This window comes from Camelus ferus, chromosome 15 (genome assembly GCF_009834535.1).
Source record: "Camelus ferus isolate YT-003-E chromosome 15, BCGSAC_Cfer_1.0, whole genome shotgun sequence".
NCBI lineage: Eukaryota > Metazoa > Chordata > Mammalia > Artiodactyla > Camelidae > Camelus > Camelus ferus.
The window spans coordinates 31,224,674-31,248,265 of NC_045710.1; the positions used below are offsets into that span (position 1 = coordinate 31,224,674).

Genomic DNA, 23,592 nt, shown 5'->3' on the forward strand with positions numbered 1-23,592 from the left:
TAATTCTGAATCATAATTATGAGCTTCCAGGAAGAAAAAAAAAAAACAACCAGGGGAAAAGAACTACTACAAAGATGTCAAATCAAACTTCCTATGATGACAGGAATATTCTTTATCCATGTTGTCCAACAGGGTAGCCACTAGCCACATGTGGCTATCTGGTTACTGTGATGGAGGAATGGAAACTTTAATTATATTTAATTTTAATAATTTAAGAAGGCACTTATGGCTCGTGGCTATGGGACTGGACAATACAGAATTCTAGACATTTTCTTTTCATTTTTAGAACTGCCAAAACAAAGGGAAAAAATTACAGAGAGAGACAGAGAGGTATTAATCTTTTAATTCACAATCAACTGCAAAAATTACTGTCTTAACCAAAGAAGACAGTATTATAGGGAAAGTTTCATACTAGAGATTTCAGAGCAATGCCTGGTCTATGGATTGTACTTACGTAACGTGCACATAGGACATTAGTCAGTGATTACAATTTATCTTACTTTGGATAATAAAAGCTGGCCAATCCAGTAAAAACCATCAGTGATTGATTTAGCATTATTTTTAGATCGAATGAAGTAAGAAGCTAGCAGGAACAAGAGAAAATGAAGTGCTATTTGCAAAAGATAAAAGCAGAGTTATTGCCACACAATTCTCAAATTTCCTAAGAATACAGTTTAGCGTTATAAGAGATTTGAAATAACAGTTTGTATTCCTTGCTGCTCTTTGAATAAACAGTTCCCCTCCCTTGGAAGAATTCACTATCCATAAAGTTTTATCCTGAAACACGAGGAAATGTAATTCTAATTAAAAATGAAAGAAATTAACTTTCTTTAAAAAATTTTAAAAGCCATCTATTACTGTTACTTCTGAAGTTCCATTACTTGTCGGGAAACTTAAAGACCTTAATAAGACTTAAGAAATCTCATTAGTAGTCAAGTGAATCTGCAACAAAATAGAGATAGCAAAGCTACAGCAAAAACAAAGATCGCATTAGATCCTAGGGAAAACTACTGCTCTTCAGACTAGACAAGTGGCATCGTGTAGGAAGGTGTAACAGACTGCTATTTATAGACTGAGTGACAGTGCCAGATAACACTGGGAGTACTGCCACTTGCTACAGTGCTCATTTGGTCACACCATATTACAATAAAGAAGCCTACCAAAAAAAGGGCAACAATTCTTCTTCACTCTTATCATTGATACAGAGCTGGAATGGAAGATGATCTAGTCTGATGCAGGCAATGAACCAGGATGTGAATCCAGAGAAGTTATGTGACATTCCTCCAATAACATAGTTACTCTTTTTTCTGACTCTCCTTCCTCCCAAATCACTGTTGCTTCAAAACACCTTTGATTGTTATGGAGATGGTGTTGGGGTAAGGAGTTAATATAATAATTTTCTGAGAGAAGTTACTTTAGGGAAAAAACTGCACCTCTTAGATGACTTCAAAGGTTACAGATGACAGGACACTGTTCAATGTCAACTTTTCCAGGTCACTAACTGAGGATGTACTGAGTATTTTATAGATAATTTAATTAGCAACTGAGTAAACACACAAATGAGACACGGAATGTTAAAAACTTGAACTTAAAAGTCTCAGTGTGACTGTCTTCTAACCAGACATATAAACGACGATTCAAGAGCACAGATATATATGGTGTATATGTATGTGTGTGTACATTGTACGTGTGTATATATATTTCCACAGACGAGTATAGTTATATATAACATATTTTTGAAAATGTACTGAAACAATCAGTAAATACGGCCCTAAGATGAATTAACTTTAACACTAGGTTTTCCAGCAAATTCCAAGAACGGCAAACATTCATTTTCTTTTCAAGATTCTAATATTCCAAAAGTGCTATGACTTAAAAAATTTAAGGCCAAAAATTAGCCAGAGAGATGATTTCAAAACTTACAATATACTAGGAAAAGGCTGACCTTTGCCCTTGAAAATAAAGCTAATGACTCATCAATAGGACAGGTCTACGTTCAGGTGACCTTGATCTACTCCTTTGCAGGCCCCTTCTGATTAATTACTTAACTTTTGAAGGTAACTCCTTGGGTTGCTAAGACAACAGTCAGTTAACTGACACAACACCAGGGAAGAAAACTTTATCTTTCTTCTTCTTCTTTTTTTGTTTAAATAAGGAAGCATCCTTTTATTTATTTTTGAAGGGGGAGGTATTAGGTTTATTTATTTAGTTTTATTTTTAAAGGAGGTACTGGGGATTGAACCCAGGACCTTGTGCGTGCCAAGCAAACGCTGTAACACTTAAGCTATACCCCGCGCCTCCAAAGAAAACAATATTCTTGCTCTGATTAACAAAGTTTTTTTACTCTAGGGAACCAGCCAGAGAGACAAAACCACTACCACCACCCTAAACAGATTACAAAACAAGTGGAAAGAGAAAAGGTATTTAAAATGTGTTGAGCAGCACATATTTTTCTACTTCACTTTATCTCCTTCAATACCCAGTCGAAATCATTAACGTAAGATCATTTATCATCTACTCATCATACAGAAGACGCAGCTCAGAGACAGGAGGGAATTTCCCAACAGCTTTCAAGTAAGATTCAAACCCTAGCCTAAGTTCAAAGTCCATGGTGTCTTCATGTATTAGGCTGTTTCCACCATAAAAGGTACACACATCTAGCTGATGAATAAGAACCGGAATATGATTTAAAAAAAAATTACTGTATATGAATAGCATACATAAGTTGTAAGGTTATCTAAGGTAACTAAAATATACTGTACTGTGCAGGGACAGTAAAGGTTATATTTTATATAGGTTACAAACCCCCATAGAATTAGAAAACCATTTCATGTACATTTTTTGTGGGTAGTTAAAGCTAATTATTAAGCAACTGCTACTACAATACATCATTAGAAAAATCCTAATGACAGCTGATAGTTTTTAAAGTGAGAGGTTTAATGAATGGATTAATACTTACAAATCTTTCACTTGTAACGCTTGTGCAGGATTATCCTTCATCAATAGTAAGTTTATAAGATTGTTATAAGTTTCATTGTTAAACACAATATTTTGCTTCTCTGCTTTCAAGAAAATATTAAATGCATCTATGAAGGAAAAAACAACAACAAATGAGATGACATTATTCTGAAATGGCAAAAAGGAGGGGGAGGGGGAGCTCTAAAACAAAGCCCTAAACCCACATATTTCCCTTTCTTTTTCTACTCACTCACTGTACCACTCTACAGACATACAATGACCAAGCAAGCAGATGTTTTATCACTCTTCCAATCTTTAAAAAAAGAAGTGACAGTTTTGGAAACTAATACTTAATCCAAATGGATGGTACCTGAAAGGGCTTCCTTTTAAAATTATTTTTCATACTAGCTCTCTATTTTCATGCCAAAAAAACCGAAAAACAGCTCTTCTGAATTTGTCAAAAGATGAACCCAGTTTCAAAATAAATTGCAAAATGTGTGTTAAAGTCCAAATAAACCAGGGGTATAATTTAGATTGAGGGGAGCAAAAGATTCATTTTAAAGCAATCTTTAATCTATAAGTGGGTGGTTACTATGGTTAACATTTCAACACAATAGCATTAAAGTGAATATAGCCTATAATTCTAAAATTAGGAGATCAAATTATTTGGCTACGACAGGACTTATACAAAAACATACAATTTTCAAATATACAGATATCTAACAAGTAAACTAAGCAACATTTGTTTGACTGATTAACAGTTTTATTTCACTTGTTCACAATAACTGTCAGTGAATGAAAAGATGTTACCAAAAGAGAAGTAACTACACTTTTCAGTCACTTACTTTTCTGAAATAAAATTGCCTGGCTATAAACATCCAACTGAAACTACAATCCACACTCTGGTGTATATAAACAAATCACAATAAAGACAGGGCATAACTGAACTATCACGTAAGACCCTTTATGGATACACACAACTAGGAATGAGCATGACGTTAATGCTCAGAAGAACAGTCTGAGCTATTTTAGAGGTTTCTGAACAAGCAGACATTATGCTTGTGTTTATAAGTTAGGGGTGTTTGAATTAGCTCTTCAATTAAACTGAAGCGACAATATCAAAAACATCCTTTCAAGTGAGAAAAAAGGTATGATTTGCATCTTAACTAAGAACAGGTAGAATCTCTTCTTTAGTATATAATACAAGTATTTTCCTTTTAAGGGAGCTTAGAGGTTAAGATGTATTGCAATTATTGGCTACACCTCAACAAGTATATATATAGTTCACTAGCTTGATGAATGAAAATATACAAGGTACAATTTGAAAATTTAAGATCAGCAAAATAATCCAGAAAATCTTAACTAGTTTTTTTTTTTCTTCTAAAATTGTAGTCTGTGCATGAAATTGTTATGGCTGTGTTTATTATTTTCCATTAATTTTTTAAAAAGGCTATTGTTGTAATGCACCAAACTCATTCGTCACAAGTTTCTGTTGTGAAAGGCACAATATCCCTTTAATATACTGAACTATCAGAAATTCAATAGTGTTAATGCAAACATTCAATTTTCAAAGTATTCATATTTTGCCACACATTCAAACCCTGAGATATACACAAAAGTAACTAAAACCTTTGAAGAATTAACAGAATGAAACCAACTAGGTAAATGTAAATTGTATATTAAAATTAGAATAGGGGTATATCTTTCTTTGCATTTATAATACACATTGCATTATATTTAGTTAACTGGTTAAATGTTTTTACTTAAACTTAAAAAGAAACAGTTTAAAAAGGTAATATAAAGCATTTTAGAATCTTAAAACAGGAGCTATACCTTATATTCATTCAGTCAAAGCAAAATTCCATTAGAATATTTAAACAGTATTGATAACAATTAAATTTATATGTAGGTTTAACAGATACATGGTGAAAGAGTCAAGGATGTATAGACTGAACTTGAAGCAAAGGAAAATGACTCAAAAACAAAGTTACTCTGCAGAATTGAGAAAGCGGAAAGCTTAATTCTTACTTCAGATACTTTGTCAGTGTCACAAAATTTCTAATTAAGGCAAGAAGTCAAGAGAGTCTATAAATCTCCAAATTGATGGCTTTCAACTGAAAAGAGCTGAAAACCGGCAATACAAAAATGAAAAAAAAAAAGCTGCTGCATTATGGTTAAATTATTATAAAGCATATTTGAAAAGCCACACAAAAACTGGAAAAATTAAACAGTTGCATCCTATGGAAAAATATTAGAAAGGAAATATAAAATACATAAACATACAACATAAACATTAAAAACAGAAAAAGAAACAAAAATAATACATAATTTTGGGAGAGTACAACAAAGCCTAAATGAAAATATCCAGAATATAATAGACAAGCTTGTACCAGAGGGTTCAAGATGGTCACAGGAATTTTAAAGTAGTCATAACAGAGGTAGGCAAGCCTTCAGGAAGGTTTACCACTAGAGAAAGAGAACAAGAGCAAGACACAGGGCTCATGTCCTGTCTTCAACCCTGAAATACTGCTTGACCACTTTAACACACACTAGTACGATGGTTAATGCCCTAATCATTTTCTTCTTTCAAATGAAATCGAAATATGCAACAAATGTATTTGCCAAAAACCATTCATGATCATGCTATTTTCAAAGTATAATTTTGATACAATGCATAGATCTACTTTAGCCTTTAGTATGAAAAATTTCAAATGTAAGAAAAATAAATAGTATAATGAACCCCTCCATATACCCATCACCTACGTCTGATAATTAACATTTTGCTAGAATTTGTTCTTTATAGCTTAAGTATTTTAAAATAAATTACAGAAATCTTGATTTTTTTTTTCATTTCTCAATATTTCATTATAGATACCAGAACTTAAGGACATTTTTCTATAAATCATAATACCATTACCATATCTAACAAAACGAGAGCAACTCCTTAATTACCTACTACTCAGTCAATATTTCAATCTTCCTAATTGCCCCAAAATGTCTTTGTTAATTTAAAGAATGACAGAAAATAATGAACATATATAATTTAAGTTCCATCTCTATCCTAGATCACGTCTAATTTATTGGGCTTAGACCCCATGTTGCTATTAGAAAGAAGACCCCAATGTACACGTTTACCTTTGTTTCTCTTCCTTTGGCAGGCAATCAGCAGATCTTTCTGGAGACTATCGTCTACAGGTGTGGGCGATGAAGTCACAGAAAGGTTTTCATCCTCATACCACAACTTAAAAACAGAATCATTCAATTAAAGAAAAACCGGTAAATACAGTGAACTTTTCAGTGTAAAGCTGGACTAATCTGTAACCTAAAGTTATACTGGCAACAAAATCTGTTATGCTTACAGTTAAAAACAAATTACCTCAGGCACATCAAATGGAACTTCTTGATTATTGTTTCTAAGGATTTCTGCTAATAATCTTAGTGTCTTCCCACGAGGAATAATATTTTCTTCTTGCATTTTATTCCAGACAGCATCAGCTCTTTGCCAGTCACCATTTGCTTCTGTAAAAATAAGCAGAAATTAATGAATGTACTAAATAGAATTCATGAGCATATTTAGAACTTTTAAAAATTTGATGCTGAAGGAAGCATTACAAATATTGTCTCCATGGAAAGGAACAGAGTGATTGTGGATCAAAGATGAGAAGACTTCTTCCTGTATACTTTTTTGTATCTTTTGAATTTTAAACCACAGAGATGCCTTACCTATTAAAAAACAGCACGGAAAAAACCCACCCTACTTTATTTATTAAAAACTTTCAAAATCATGTTGATAAAAAGTTTGTCTTTTTAAAGTAACTGAGAAATTGCTCACTGCTGACATCAAAATCAGAAACAGCTAACAACTCAACTATGCCTATTAGACTTTGGAAAAATGATGGGATACATATGTACAGTTAGGTACACAGCCGAGGGTCTAAAATGATTGGAAGCGTGCAGATGTACGATTTTTGTCAAAAGTGACAGATCAACAAACCTTTTTCACTTAATTAGGTAGGGAGAATTCTGTTCTTCTGTTGACTTGAAGAATTTCTGACAGTGTGTGATAGATTTCCTATCTCAATAGATAATGCCATCAGACTAAGTAAGTATTACAGGGGGACAAGGACGTTTATTGGAAACAAACGGATTCCTTCATATTGAATTATCTAGTTCCTTCTACGTGGTAACTGAGTCTGCACAAATAGCAAAAAGGTAAGAATCAATACTTTATTTTTAAACATTCTGATGGGTTTTGAAAAAGAAAAGGTCAAGTCATTTAATTTAGCAAGTTTCTGCTTGTGAAAAATAGAGCAAAACATGAAAAATATCTTAAGACATTAAGTTCAATACACCTATCACACACAAAGAAATACTGTTTTAAATGTGGCCTTTAAAAAAAATTGCAAATATGAATAAGGACTATCTCAGTGGTGTATGGTCAGCTCTGGGAAGGGGGCTTGCTCAAGGCACAAATGGTCCAGAAACCATGAGTTAATTTATTTCTTAAAAATGCCAAAATGCTAAAATGAATGGGATTTTCCTAGAGTTCCTTCCCACTCTAAAATTGAAGAGCTTATTAACAAGCTCTTTGATAACTAATGACCCCTGGAGATAAAAAAACTCAAAGAACAAAAACAAAACACATTTACATTCCATCAGAAATCGGCAATAAACAAAAATGTAGGAAATAGAAAATTTCCCAGGGGTCATACAAAGATTGCAGCCCAGACTTCCACACAGAAAATAGTAAAAGGTGGCCCAAACAGCAGAAATTAACCTGAACTTCAAAGTGATTTTATACATACTTTGATAATAAAATCAGCCTAACATAAAACCCTTATTAAATTTACAATCCATTTTCAAAACAAGACTCTCATAAGCTAATTATGCTTTTCCCTCATCAAAATGTTCTCATGTAATGTAAAATTCAAGAGTAATTTTTCAAGCATGGTAATGATTAAGACTTTATACATAAAGTTTATCAAATAAACTTTAATTTATTTAATTAAATAAATTAAAAACAAAAATCCAAGCACCAGAATCTTTAATTCCATAGAAGGGAAAGGCGGACCACTTCTGTTCCCTACAAAAGGGTACTATGGACTGTGGAAGACACAGGGAGGGCTGCCAAGAGCCGGGAATAGCACTGCTAAGGTACTTTTTAAAGAGATTAACTTTTAAGCTAGCATAACTATTTTGAACAGCGAAGATGTGGATGAGGTACAATTCTGCCTTCAGACTGAAAGAACTCTGGGAAGATAATTCTTTTTAAAAAAGCACAAACTATATGAAAAGCTTCTAATCTGGGAGGGTATTACACAGATGCACCTATTCAAGTGAACTAGAAGCTTATAACAAGAAAATATTTCAAAATACAGGTGAGAGAACTGGACAGTGTACATAGCATGAAATGACTGAGATATACATATATATATACATACACACACACACATACACACACTTTTTTTTTTTGAGAAAAAATTTCTTGGAAATGTCCCTGAATCACAGAATATATACCCAAAATCTAGGGCAATCAAACTAGTCAGTGCCAAAATCTACAGCTGTGTGTAAAAAAATCTCACAAAGATACAGAAAGGCCATGCCTTTCTTTCATAATATGCCTCTGGGGCTTAAAATTCCTTCAACCAAGACAACAACAATCATACTTGTTATCTGAAGAATGAAACAGCCACAAACCCAGGCTGTGACCAGGGAATGGACGTTGCCTTAATAATTCCATCACTTTCCAGGAACTCCCAGCTCTCTCTTCAAAGAACAAGAGCACTGGCTGCTAAATGATCTCTGAGAACTCTTAAGCTACAAAACCAGCAGTTTCTGACACTATTAGTGAATTTTACAAGAACACAGTTGCGGGCTACATTTTTGGCCATCTGATCAGTGTGTAACAACAACTGGTACTTCACATGCAGCTTCTATGGTATTAAACCAAGAGATGAAGATTTCTAGATTTCAGGATTTTAATTATAAAGCTGTTGAGTTTTTACATATTACTGATAGGCTGGGGAAGTTTCCAAATTCCCCATGTGTCAGTCACCTGATCATGGTCTGTAAATATCACTCCCCTCTAAAATAAGGCTCTAGGTTTGGGACAGGAATTATGCCACATAAGCCTGGATGGCCCTGTTTTCCCTGAAAACAAGGACCTATCAAAGACTAACGGGGTGTGTCAAATGACACAGAAGCCGATGCAAAGGGGTTCCCAGCGGCCAAAGATGGGAAGTTTGAGCACCAAAAAGAAAAACGACTGCAACAAACTGAAACACAAATATACAAAAAATTCATGAACTCATGACTCAAAAAAAAAAAAAAAAAAAGATAAACGTAGGAGGTTCTAAGGATACCTGCACTTAAAACTGGTAGTTAAAGGGAGAAAAAGCAATCATATCTTTTGCTGTGAATTTATTTCCTATTAATTAAAAAAAACACAGAACATAGAGTATGAAACACGTAGAGCATAAAACAATCAAAATAACAGGTGCATATGTAAAAAAAAAATGGATACAAACGTAGAGAGTGAATGGGAAGGATGGCCAACTGAAAAGACTGTGAGGTGAACACAATGACGTTTCCACATTTTTCTCTGTACACTAGTGTACTGCTTGAAGCTTCAGTGATTTAGAATATATTCATGTTTTATTTGTGCAATACTAGAGGGGGAAAGACCACATGGCATGAAAAGAAATGTCAATGGCTCTAAGTACCTGAAGAAAACAGCAAATAAGCAACTTCTGAGGATAAATGCTCAGGTTTTAAACGTTGGGGTTTTACAGATAGATTCAAAAAAAATTTTATTGCAAAATTATGAATGTAAGGAAGCTTTCTTTTTGGATAGAATACTTTATATAGACAAAGAATAAACTATCTTTACTTTGTATATGTACAGAAAGTGAAATGTTTCGAATATAAGAAAGTGGTAAGTGAAAATATTGTCATTTAGAAATAACAGTATATTCTTTATGAAGGTGAGGGAGTTGTTTCACTCATGTAATGTCTGTTGTAGGTCTCAGGAGCTAATTTAAAAGACTACCACAATGAAAGGTAAAAATGCATTAGAAAGCATAGAACTCAAGTTTGAATTATGGTAGATTCTTGTTACAGATCACCTATGAACATCAAATTATATAGAATAAGTAGAAAATGAGAGCAAGCTTAATACAGCTATTATTTAAAGGTATGAAGAGTTATATTTTCTATTCCTTAATCTAGATAGATTATAGTTACATGGATGCTGGCTGTCAGAAACCATCAAGCAACGTATCTTTGGGCATGTTTCTGTAGGATGTTGTAATTCACAGAAAAATTAAATGCGTATCTGCATTTGTGAGAGGTACTGTTTTAAAATGAACAAAGCAAAACTGCTCTTCAACAAACCCCTAAATAACTAAATGAACCCCTTTTAAGGGCTAAAATTACATCATGAAAAAGAATGAGCTCATGAAAAATTCCAGTAGGTCAAAAAAAGGTCTTCTCAGAAAGCCACAATCCAAAATATGGATTTTTCAAGTGTTATAGGGCCACGTTTCATGTATCACTCCATACCATATGTTCCTTTTCAAACAGATTGAGTCTACAGTCTTTATAAATTATTTCATACACAAGTAGTAGTTTTAAGTCAGAGGGCAAAATGGGCAGAGGCGGCCACAGTGGGGGACAGCTTACGTCTTCAGAAAGGGATATTACTGATTTATAGCACTACAGAAGGTGGGAAGTAAACAAATTGGGTAAAAAAAGTATACTTCCCTATAATGATTCCTCTGGCTTCCAGACCCACAGGAGGCCACCCTCATGCTACCTCAGCCTCCGAGGCTCCGAGGCTGAGGGGATGACAGCTCCTCAGACTACTGGTTCAAACACCGGGCAAGAAACTGGACGGAGGTGTCCATCAGAACAGGCGGAGGGGAGTAAAGGAAAGGGTAAGAAACCTCAGAGTTTATCTTTAAGAGTTCCTGCTTAACCTGAAAGGAAAGCTGGTTTTTCCTTTTTTCTTTAAAAAAAAAAAAGCAAAAGCGAAAGGTCCCCTGCAGAGGAAAAGGCGGTCTGTAGGGCTGCCTGCATCTCATTCCTCCCCGGAGGACCGGAGGACCGCGGTAGCCCAGTTCCGCGGTAGCCCCCCTCCAGTTCCTGTCTCACCCCGCACTGCCGCCTCGCTTACGGCTCTGAACTCTTCCTGCAGCGCACTCTCTTCCTGTCTGCAGTGCCCACCGCCCGCCCAATGGCTGGCGTAATAAGGGCTTCACCAGTATTTCTGAATCAAAGTTTATATAGTCTTCCCTGGGGATGACTTTAAATGCTGAAACTCATTTAGATACATAAACTCAGGTTTTTTTCTTTTTTAGTTTGAATAAAATTAGAATTCAAGCATGAAACAGTTCTTCAAAAGTAAGAAAGAGGGAGAATTAGCACTCCAACAATGGTTATAATCAACTAATTAAGGACTAAATGCCTAAAACCTAAGTTTAAAAATTCTATAACATTCAATAACAACCTCATTATTGTTGCCAGGATGTGATCATCATTCAAGCGAGTTTACAGAATTACATCGTGAAGTGTGTGTCAATGCAATCACCAAGTGAAATGTAAATTTTACAGCAAATCTTATTTTACATACACCGTCAAGATGTAAGATAAAGCTTCCAATGAGAATAAATACAAGTTCCAAAAAGACAAATGAATCAACTTATTCACTGCTGTCTATGTTTAGTGAAGGAAAATTTTCCATGAGAAAAAGAGAATAATCTAGATCAGGAAAGAAGGAAGAAAGGGAGGGAGGAAGGATTCACTTTTAATACAAATACAAATTCAGCCTAAGGAAACAATTAAGGGCGTGAACAAAGATTAAGGTACAAAGATGACTAATGCAGTGTTATTTTACAATATGGAAAATTGAAATCTATTGACATGTCTAGTGGTAGGAGACTGGTTGAGTAAATTTTAGTGTATCTGTCCAGTATAGCCATTTGCAGGTGATAAAATGTAGAAAAATGTTTGTAATACAGAATTGAGACAAAACTGCATTATAATATGATCACATTTTTAAAAGTAATTGTTTAGCAATAAGTTTGTACATCAATATGCATTTTTGGGGAGGAAATGATCTATACAAATGAACAGTCAATGATTACCTATTTATAGAAGTGACAAATAAATCTACTAAAGAATTTAAATTAAAAGAAGGAAAAGAATAGTCTCGCCTGAAAAAGTCCCATTAAATTCTGTGGCTCTGATGAAGATTTTTCTCACCTCATTATTGCAGTAAGAATGTTAGAAATTATGAAGGGTTTCTAGTGATACAATATAACATTCTGTGATAAAACTCAATCTGGCCTCTATTGAGCCTCTGTTGAAGACACCACATTTGACAATTCCTGGAACTTCCTCAAAGCCTGATACTCCTTTCTGGCCACTGCCTTCTACAAAATAAATGTCTCAAAACGAAAACATGAGGAATAGTCCAATCACTTACTATATAGTTTTAGTAGACTGTAGTATAGCTGGTCTCTATCACATTCAAATAGCTTCTGTGTCAGCTCCACTAATTTTTCTAGAGTTTCAACCTTAAAAATAAAATTAACAGGTAGATCTAGATTGTGTAAAGGATACATTTTATAGCTGACAAATCACAGCTGAATAATGCTTCAAATTAGCTTTATCCAAAGGTCAGATTAACTTCACTTCCAAAGTTAAAGGACTGAGTACATTTTGAATGTACTTAATGCCACTGAACTATACACTTAAAACAGTTAAAATGATAAATTTTATCTATTATGTATTTTATCACAATTAAAAAAAAATTTTTAAGTTAAGCAGCTGAAGGACTCTTTGGAGTCAAGAACACATATAGAATAACTTTCTAGTTGAGGGAACCTCCACGAAGAGGCATTTTGGAAAATTCAAAGATACTTAGGGTGGAGGACTCAGTGAGTACATCTTTATTTGTTAATAAGAATATTCCTCCACTCAAACATTACACTTCCCCTTCCCTGTGGCTTTTTCTTGGCAGGATGTGAACAAATACCTGCGCTGGAGGAGAAATAAAGCAGAAACTCCACTGCGCTCCTATCAAGGGACTCCTCTGGTCACTAAGGACTGAAGCAGATTTAAATTGCCAAGGAAACAGCATGAGCCTGCTCAAGCCAACAAGTGAATAAAGCAAGCTAAAATCTTCAGGGCCCATGTTAAAATGTTTAGAGATTTCATGGGACCTCAGGAATCAGAATTAAGCTACTGCTTGGTTTGAATATAACAAAGATAACCAATGCTGCATCTCCTGAAATCCCCAAATGCTCATATGACATGCTTTCTACTTACAGTTTCAGGTGTTTGAGACCAGAAATTAAACACAAACCTGATTACTTGCAATACATCTGTCACAAAACCACTGAAGTCTTGCAGATCGAGCTCTAATGCCTGGAGTCTGTAAAACAAAATAATCAAATAGCACACAAGGTAAGGGCTTTAGCCAAATGTTAACTTTCCCTCAAAGACAAGTAGTTTTCCTCCTCTTGAATCTGCTGCCACCTTCCCAAACATATAGGTTTCCCAAAAGAAACCTATAATTTAACCCCACAGTTATCAAAGACCTTTAGGATTAGAACAACCTACACTTAACAACTGTGTCTACAGGATTCATGTTATTTCAAAATGTTATTTTGTAGGTTAATTTTCATTCCATAAATTTTCAATTATTAAAATAGCTAAGCTTTCTGTAATTCAAAAGCAAAGCTTGAAATGATGAACTAAATCAATCCCAAAATATGTCAAATTACACATACATACACATGTATTTTAGAAATCCCGACACATTCAAGAAGAAAAATAATTAATCTGTTACATAGGCTTATTAACAATTGTCACAGTGATAAACCAATGGCTTTTATTTTTAAAGAAACACACTTTGTAAAATTTAGTGATAAAAGTATTCTGATACCACATGCTTGCCTAGTATCTAAATGTTAAGAGAGCTAAGTAATAAAAAAAAAAAAAAAAAAAAAAAAAGCCAAGTACTTAAAGTTAGTTCATAGTCCTGGTTTATTTCAGTAATTGAGATGTATGTTATATCCTCAATTAGGAATTACTAAGGTTTAGTCACTAACTCTGGCTTCAAAGCAATGGTTTTACAATTTTGACTACTAGGATAAAAGACAAACTGTTTTACACATAATTCCTAGGATCTGTGGCACTACCTATAGTGGTTTCATCACCTGTAAGAGCGCTTCACTATTAAATACTACATTTCAGTCACAGCACTGTAAGAAAATGACACTCATTACTCTGGCTGCTTCAGTCCAGAGGATCTACCTTTACTGCTTTCTCCACTCAGCTTTGTGGACTATACCAGATCTGATCTCTCATTTCTAAGATCTCATTATTTTTTATTTCTTAAAACTAATACTGTACAATGTTAAATTAAAATCTGATGCAGGAACCAATATCTCAGAGCTAGAGTGACAGAAAAAAAAATGGTACAGAAAAAGTTGTATAAGTGTTCTCATTCTAACTGTGCAAGTACCCATGTTTTGGGATACAAGGAACAAATGCTGAATAAATCATTGACATACATTCTCAAATATCATTAATATTTACATTTTCACCCAATTTCTACTCCAGGAGTTTCTCATACTACCTGCTTGTTTCACACGCATTACACTGAAAATGAATCCAACATCAAATGCATACAAAAAGCCCTTGAAAAAATACTAGATAATCCTCTTTAAAACATAGCAAAATGCAAGGACTACATTCACTTATAACTTTCATATTATTGCTGATCTAAATGCCAATGATCTAAATAGCACAACTTTTATGGCAAACTCTTCCTTTTTGTGGCTGATAATCTGCCTGTCACTGGCTTATATGGCTGATATTCCTATGTTTCATTTTGAAATTGAGAATTGTTTTCACAAATAAATCTCAATCATCAAAAGAACATCTAGGTCAGATTAACTAAATCTCCTAGGCTTCTGTAACATTCTACATTTCTGGCTTATCTCTGAACATCTTATTAAATTTTAAACACTGCAAGTTGAAAGCAAAAATAAAAAATGTAATAAAACCATAGAGAAGAACAGAATCCTAACTGGGGTGTTGAATGTAACTTATCCAAAACCAGTTAATGCTTAATTAAAACAATGAACTCACCTCTAATTTTTCCTGTTTTTGCTACATATAACCTACTCAGTAGACAGTGAGGATAAAGTAATTGTAATAATTTTTTTTAAAAAGGCATGATTGATTCTATAAGTGTTACTGTGCTTCAAAACACTTTGTGTAGTTCCAATTCAAAAAATTACTTTTATTAAATTTTATTATTTCTCTGATGTAAAGTTGCTGTTATTATAATAGGCTTCTATGTATACCAGTAAATATATATCAAGTAAATATTACCTTTAAAGTGAAAAGAAATGAAGAGTCTTCTACTTCAAACTTTATCTCAAGGAAAATTACTTTAACTTCAAAATAGCAATTTCTTGCCATTACTGCCAGAAACGGAAAATGGAAAACAAAGAAACAACTACTCTGGCTTCATGTCCTCCAGTTGGAGTAGGAGGAGGAAAGTCAAGTGCATGAGGACAGGACAAACAAAACCACAAAGAAACCAACTATCATCCCGTGGCTAAATAGCAAGGGAAGAAAAGGGGTGTCCTGAATTATAAAACCTTCCAGTATTGTCCTCTTCCCTAAAATCTGCAGAGATAGACTTAAGGACCATATCTTGTATGGAGGAAAATATGGCTGAACAAGTCAAACTAAAAGCCTAATTATCATAAATGAAGTATGAACCACTTAACTAGGTGCTACAAGAAGATACTAAGTAAACTCATTCATGGGAGAGGGGGTATGAATTGGCGTGAGAATTGACATCTCTTGAAATCTGGGAGGTAAGGGGGGAAAAAATTAGCTCTAAAATCCCTTCTGTACATATAAGATCCACCCTGGCTTATTAAGGGAGGCAAGTTAGGATAAAATCCTGAATTTGATCTAGTAAAGAACAAAGGGAAGAATAACAAAGGTTGGGAGATCACTGTAATCCAAACCCAGTCTTACAGGCCACGTCATAAATAAAGAGAAGGGTCTTGCCCCCTCAGAAGACAGCAAATTTACTCTGGCTGAAGTGTGATGGAAGAATAGTGGTAGTCAAGAAGAGAGGGGAAAGTCAGGGAAGAGGAATTTCGGAGAAAGGGTAAGTTGTTTTGGTGGTCCAGATACTGAGGTTAAGGGATCATGGAGGTCATACTGCAATATATAAATGTATTAAACCAACACTTCCAACACCTTAAATTGATGAAATGCTATACCTTATTTCACTTTGAAAAAAAGAGAGATCATGGAGGTGGGAATGGTGTAGGGGAACCAACAGAAAAGATTTCAAATTCCATGACCACTACTAACCAATAAGCTCCACACTCACACCCTGAACTGGAGTTTTGTTACCTCTCAGGGTTTCTGTGAGAGGCTCACATGAGGAAGTACATGAAAATCATTTGAGAAAATATAAAGATGTTACCAATATCGGTTATACCATTTAGCTTGAAATCTAGGTTTGAACCTCAACAGAAGAAGTTAGAAAAAGAAACGCTAAATAATTTTAAAGCAGACTCTAATTCGCCTTTGGGTTTGTATCCTGAGAACTCAGCAGTGCCTGGCACATGGCAGGCACTCAGTAAGTGATTACTGAACTGCTCAAAGGGTCGAGAATAAAATTAAATAATATATTTTATAGAAACCCTTCATATGGTTATTTAACATTTCATTTCATTATTTTTCATACTTGTATGTATCACCTCTCCTTGGACTTAATGTCCAATGTTAAAATACAAAACGAATTATCCAAACAGTGTTAATTTATTTAAATAAGCTGCAACACTTCCTTCCTGGGAGGTGACTGAAGTACCTTAAAAGATATTTGACTGAAAGAATGAAGTTTTTTTCTTCCTTCCTTTCTTTTTAAACAAAGAAATACCACCCTATTTTATCATAATTTTGAGCAAAAGAAGTATAAGGACTAGAACTCGGGAGGCTTGGGTTTCAGGCCATATCTGTACTACAAAGAACCATAAAAGAGGTATCGTCTTTAAACACACAACAAAATTTCTATCTTTATGTATCAGAGCCCTTAAAAATTGGAATAACATTTGACCCACTTCTGAGAAATAATCCTAAGTAAACAATCTGAAAATCAAATATGCCAGTAGCTAAAGATATGAATTATGACAATTACTTATAATAGTGACAATTTTTGTCAAAGGAGGAATGGGCAAATAAACTTTAGTTCACTTACACAATGGAATAATGTGACCATTAAAAATGCTTAGAAGAGTTCTTACTGACATGTAGGGAAATGTAGAGACAGTAATGTAGGGTTAAGAAAGTATTAAATAAGCTGTATGAACATAGTTTTGGAAGTCCTAGCCACAGCAATCAGAGAAGAAATAAAAGGAATCCAAACTGGAAAAGAAGAAGTAAAACTGTCACTGTTTGCAGGTGACATGATACCATTCACAGGAAAATCCTAAAGAGGCTACCAGAAAACTACTAGAGCTCATCAATGAATTAGGTAAAGTTGCAGAATACAAAATTAATATACAGAAATCAGTTGCATTTCTATACACTAACAACAAAATATAGAAAAAGAAATTAAGGAAACAATCCTATTTACCATCACGTCAAAAAGAATAAAATCCCTAGGAATAAACCTACCTAAAGAGGCAAAAGATCTGTACTCTGAAAACTGTAAGATGCTGATGAAAGAAACTGAAGATGACACAGATGGAAAGATACACCGTATTTTTGGATGGGAAGAATCAACTGTTAAAATGGCCATACTACCTACGGCAATCTGCAGATTCAATGCAATCCCCATCAAATTACCAATGGCATTTTTCACAGAATTGGAAGAAGATTTAAAAATCTGTATGGAAACACAAAAGACCTTGAATAGCAAAAAAATCTTGAGAAAGAAGAATGGTCCTGGACAAATCAGGCTCCCTGATTTCAGATATACTACAAAGCTACAGTAATGAAAACAGTATGATACTGGCACAAAAAAGACATATAGATCAATGGAACAGAATAGAGCCCAGAAATGAACCCCCAAACTTTTGGTTAACTAATCTTTGACAAAGGAGGCAAAAATATGCAATGGAATAAAGACAGTCTCTTCAGCAAATGGTGTTGGGAAAACTGGACAGCAGCATGTAAATCAATGAAGCTAGAACACTCCCTTATACCATACACAAAAATAAACTCAAAATGGATCAAAGACTTAAACATAAGACAAGATACAATAAACCTCCTAGAAGAAAATATAGGCAAAACATTATCTGACATACATCTCAAAAATGTTCTCCTAGAACAGTCTACCCAAGCAATAGAAATAAAAGCAAGAATAAACAAACGGGACCTAATGAAAATTACAAGTTTCTGCACAGCAAAGGAAACCATAAGTAAAACAAAATGACAACCTACGGAATAGGAGAAAATTTTTGCAAATGATGAAACTGACAAAGGCTTGATCTCCAGAATATATAAGCAGCTCATACAACTTAGTAAGAAACAACCAAACAACCCAATCCAACAATGGGCAAAAGACCTAAACAAGCAATTCTCCAAGGAAGAAATACAAATGATCAATAGGCACATGAAAAAATGCTCAATACCACTAATTATCAGAGAAATGCAAACCAAAACTACGATGAGGTATCACCTCACACCAGTCAGAATGGCCATCATTCAAAAGTCCCCAAATGACAAATGCTGGAGAGGCTGTAGAGAAAAGGGAACCCTCCTACACTGCTGGTGGAAATGCAGTTTGGTGCAGCCACTGTGGAAAACAGTATGGAGAATCCTCAAAAGACTAGGAGTAGACTTACCATAGGACCCAGGAATCCCACTCCTGGGCATATATCCTACTTCAAAAAGACAGCTACACCCCAATGTTTGGAGCAGCACTATTTACAATAGCCAAGACATGGAAACAGCCTAATGTCCATCAACAGATGACTGGATAAAGAAGATGTGGTATATTTATACAACGGAATACTATTCAGCCATAAAAATGACAACATAACGCCATTTGCAGCAACATGGGTGTTCCTGGAGAATGTCATTCTAAGTGAAGTAAGCCAGAAAGAGAAAGAAAAATACCATATGAGATCGCTCATGTGTGGAATCTAAAAAAAAAAAGAACAACAACAACAAAAAAAACCATAAATACAAAACAGAAACAGACTCATAGACATAGAATACAAACGTGTGGTTGCCAAGGGGGTGGGGGGAGTGGGAAGGGACAGACTGGGATTTCAAAATTTGTAGATATTGACAGGCATATGCAGAATAGATAAACAAGATTATACTGTATAGCACAGGGGAAAATATACAAGATCTTGTAGTAGCTCACAGCGAAAAAAAATGTGACAATGAATATATGTATGTTCATGTGTAACTGAAAAACTGTGCTCTACACTGGAATTTGACACATTGCAAAATGACAATAACTCAATAAAAAATATTAAAAAAAAAGATTTAGGTTGTAAAAGTAAACCAAAAAATATTAAAAAAAAAGATTTAGGTTGTAAAAGTAAACCAAAGGAGAATAAAAATAGTAGAGGCAAGAATAGAGAATATTTTTTCACCTAAAATATTATCTGACAGTTGGAGTGACTTATGGGAGTTTACTTGGTGTTAGCAGGCTTAGAGGTTTAGCCTAAGTTTAAATAATCTGGCACATAAGGAAAGTAAATGTGAGCGAGGGTTTATAATAATCCAAAACCTTGTCAGCCCTGCAGCCCAAAGAGGAGCCAGCATGATGGGAAAAGGGAGGTGAGGCAGGAATGGGGGTGGAAAGGAACTCATCATGGCAGAAGAGAGCTCTTTAGACAGTCTGTAATGATGACGCTGTATTAGATAGGTATGTTTGCGTGCACAGGTCTTCAGGACTGAATGTGTGTGTCTCCCAAAAATTTATATGTTGAAATCCTAACCTCCAATGTGATGGTATTAGGAGGTGGGGCCTTTGGGATGTGCTTATGTCATGAGGAATGGGACATTATCCCTTGTGAAAGGGCTTATCCCTTGTGAATGGGATTACTGCCTTATAAAAGAGACCCCAGAGTGCTCCCTCATTCCCTTTGCCATGTGAAGAAACAGTGGGAAGTCACTGGCTATGAACCAGGAAGAGGGCCTTCCCCAGAACGTGACCATGCTGGCGCCTTGATCTTGGACTTCCTAGCTTCCAAAACTGTGAGAAATAAATTTTTGCTGTTAAATCACCCAATTTATGGTATTTTTGTTCTAGCAGCCTGAATAGATTAACAGGGGAAGGTGCTTAATTTTTCTTTATTTTCAATTTAAATGTTAGGATGTACAAGGCTAATATGTGCATTTATTATTTTTAAATACAGATATTTAGTCATTCAAAAAAAAAGAAAGAAAGAAAGAAAATAATCCAATTCACTAGATTTCCAAAAATTATAAAATACTTAGGAATAAATTTAACAAAGGTTGTGAAAGATCTGTACACTGAAAACTTTAAGACTTTAATGAAAGAAATTGAAGACATAAATAAATGGAAAGATATCCCATGTTCATGGATTGGAAGAATTAATATTGTTAAAATGTCCATACTATCCAAAGCCATCCACAGATTCAATGAAATCCCTATCAAAATTCCAAAAGGCATTTTTCACAGAAATAGAAAAAACAATCTTCAAATTTGTATGGAACCACAAAAGACCATGAATAGCCAAAGCAGCCCTGAAAAAGAACAAAGCTGGAAGGACCACACATCCTCAGCTCAAAATATGCTATGAAGCTACAGCCATCAAAACATAATAGCACTGGCATAAAAACAGAAGCCAAGGCCAAAGGAATAGAATCAAGAGGCCATATACTCTCATATATATGGTCAACTAATATCTGACAAGAGAGCCAAGATTACTCAACAGGGAAAGGATAGTCTCATTAATAAATGCTGTTGGGTAAATTGGATAATCACATGCAGAAGAATGAAATCAAACCCCTATCTAGAAAAATTAACTCACAATGGATTAGAGACTTTAACATAAAACCTGAAACTGTAAAACTCCTAGAAGAAAACAGAAAAAGCTCCTCGATATTGGTCTTGACAACAATTTTTTGGATAAGACACAAAGGCACAAGCAACAAAAGCAAAAATAAGCAAGTGGGACTACAAACTAAAAAGGTCCTGTACAGGAAAAGAAACAACAAAATTTATAGGCAACCTACAAAATACGAGAAAATATTTTCAGGTCACTCACTCACACACACACACACACACACACACACTCACACTCACACACAGAAGAATACTACTAAGCACAAGAAAAAGAAATCTTGCCATTTGCAACAACATGGATGGACCACGAGGGCATCAGGCTAAAGGAAATAAGTCAGACAGAGAAAGGGAAATACTATATGATATCATTTATATATGAAGTCTAAAACAGTCAAACTCCTAAAAAGACAGCATAGAATGGTGGCTGCCAGGGTCTTGGGGGTGGGGGAAGTGGGGAGATGTTGGTCAAAAGGTACAAACTTCCAGCTCTAAGATGAACAGGATCTGGGGATCTAATGTATAGCATGGTGATTCAATACTTGACACAGTATTGTATATTTGCAAGTTGCTAAGAGAGTAGATCTTGAATGTTCTCACCACAAAAAAGAAATGGAACTTACGTGAGGTAATGGGGGTGTTAACTAGCTACTGTGGTAATCATTTTGCAACATATAAGCATATCAAATCAACATGTTGTATACCTCACACTTACACAATGTTAAAAGTCAATTATATCTCAATAAAGCAGGAGAAAGAACGATTACTTAGATTTTGCTTTCCTATCTCTGCTCTACCTCTAATACCTTTAATACATTTTCCAAACCTATCAAACTCCCAAGTGTGAAGAGTACAACTACATCCATCAATCTACACCCCATACCCCATTTTCTCCATAAAGTCCTGCCTAATTTCCTCCACTGGGATAAGTTCCACTCTTAAACTCTCAGAACTATTTATGCTTTTCTTACAGCAGTTAACACTTCTCAGTCTTATACAGACGCTATCTTCACACATTAATCTCATGTTCAAGGAGCTTCACAGTATCTCTTTGAGGGTTGATCTCAGTCTGATTCACTTTTGTCTCTCACTCTCTTTCTTTTGGAAGAAAATAACACTTTTCCTGAGTATATCTAGAATAAGAATATATATGTTTATTATTGAAAACTCAGAAAATACAGAAAAGCATAAAGCAAAATACCGGCTATAATCCTACCCTCCTACAATAGTCTATGTGCAGAAGTCAAACATAAAACTATGTTAAAATGTATTATACATAATACATGATACATGTACACCAACTCATTTAAAAATAACACAGGTCATACTATACACTGAATCTTGTCTCTTTCTTCATTTAATGAGAGGCATTTTTATGACTGGTTTATCTTATCTCTCACAGAGCTTCAAATACAAAGAAATTTTATTGTACATTTTGCTTTGGAAATTCAACCCTAGTGAATCTACCCACTGATAAGACACAATTGCATATTGGGAATGATAAAAATGCTGCTCACTATTTATAATATTCTTTCACATGCTGACATAGTCTTGGTTTATTAATTTTCATTACTTTTAATATTTTCAATAATCCTTAGAAAACCACAAGAGAACTCCCAGTCTTGAATTTTAATAGTCAAAAAAGCCAAGTTCCCAGTTTAATTTAACTCCAATTAACCATAAAAAAAAGGCAATTGAAAACGTGCTTCAGAATATTCCCACATATTGCACACCTAGCTGTCCAACCCTGTGGTACTGCAGGGATTCTGTAAAGCTATTCTTTAACCTTTAAGCAATTCTGTACACAACCACTATAAAAATTCTGTCATCAGCAGACATTAAAGCCATTCCTAAATGATTACACTCAATGATGCTGTACATTGGCAGAGACTTAAAGTAATTAAAAGGCAGTCTTCTCTTGCCTATTCGTGTGACAAGCATGTACTTTATGCTAAGTGTCATATTGTGAATTACATGGGGTTAAAAAGACAACACAATCCCTACCTGTAAGAGGCAAAGAGAATTAATATTATTGCCACCATAATCCAGGAAACATGCAAGCTGCTTTACATGCATTACGTGATTGAATCTTAAAGACAGATACTACATTCCCTTTTATACATGAGGAAGCTCAGAAAGGTTTAGCAACTTGTCCACTATCACACTAGCAAGTCGATGACAAAAGGAGAACTCACTCTTATGCCTTTGGTTCTTCCTACTAAGTGTTGCTTACTACACAAAGAGAAGAGCATGATTTCCTATTGGAGAACCTCTAATCACTATCATCTGAATACTTGAGCTTGATTTCTGCTCTGATCAGTGCCTACTAATACTGAGACCATGCAGACAGAGCAGCAGGACTCAACAGGCAGACAGCAACTCATTTTCAGGCACATACACTGTGCACGTTCAGTGAGGGAATTTATGCCATTTTCTAGAAAATACAAATGAACTACTTGAGTTACAGAAGCATCTGTCCAAGACAGACAGCATGCCCCACTTCCCTCTGACAGGAGGATAGACTGAGTTGTAAGACAGAAAGA

The 23,592-nt window shown here is 34.8% G+C and overlaps 1 protein-coding gene across 1 annotated transcript in view; it reads right to left on the reverse strand.

Annotated features, from left to right (window-relative positions):
• Positions 1 to 23,592, reverse strand: part of LRPPRC (leucine rich pentatricopeptide repeat containing) — a 93,760-nt gene that overhangs the window by 15,699 nt on the left and 54,469 nt on the right. The window contains exons 26-30 of the mRNA XM_032497422.1: positions 13,325 to 13,393; positions 12,443 to 12,533; positions 6,335 to 6,477; positions 6,094 to 6,199; positions 2,960 to 3,086 (exon numbers count right to left, since the gene is read on the reverse strand). Of these exons, the coding sequence (XP_032353313.1) occupies positions 2,960 to 3,086; positions 6,094 to 6,199; positions 6,335 to 6,477; positions 12,443 to 12,533; positions 13,325 to 13,393 (536 nt within the window). The remainder of the gene's footprint in view (positions 1 to 2,959; positions 3,087 to 6,093; positions 6,200 to 6,334; positions 6,478 to 12,442; positions 12,534 to 13,324; positions 13,394 to 23,592) is intronic.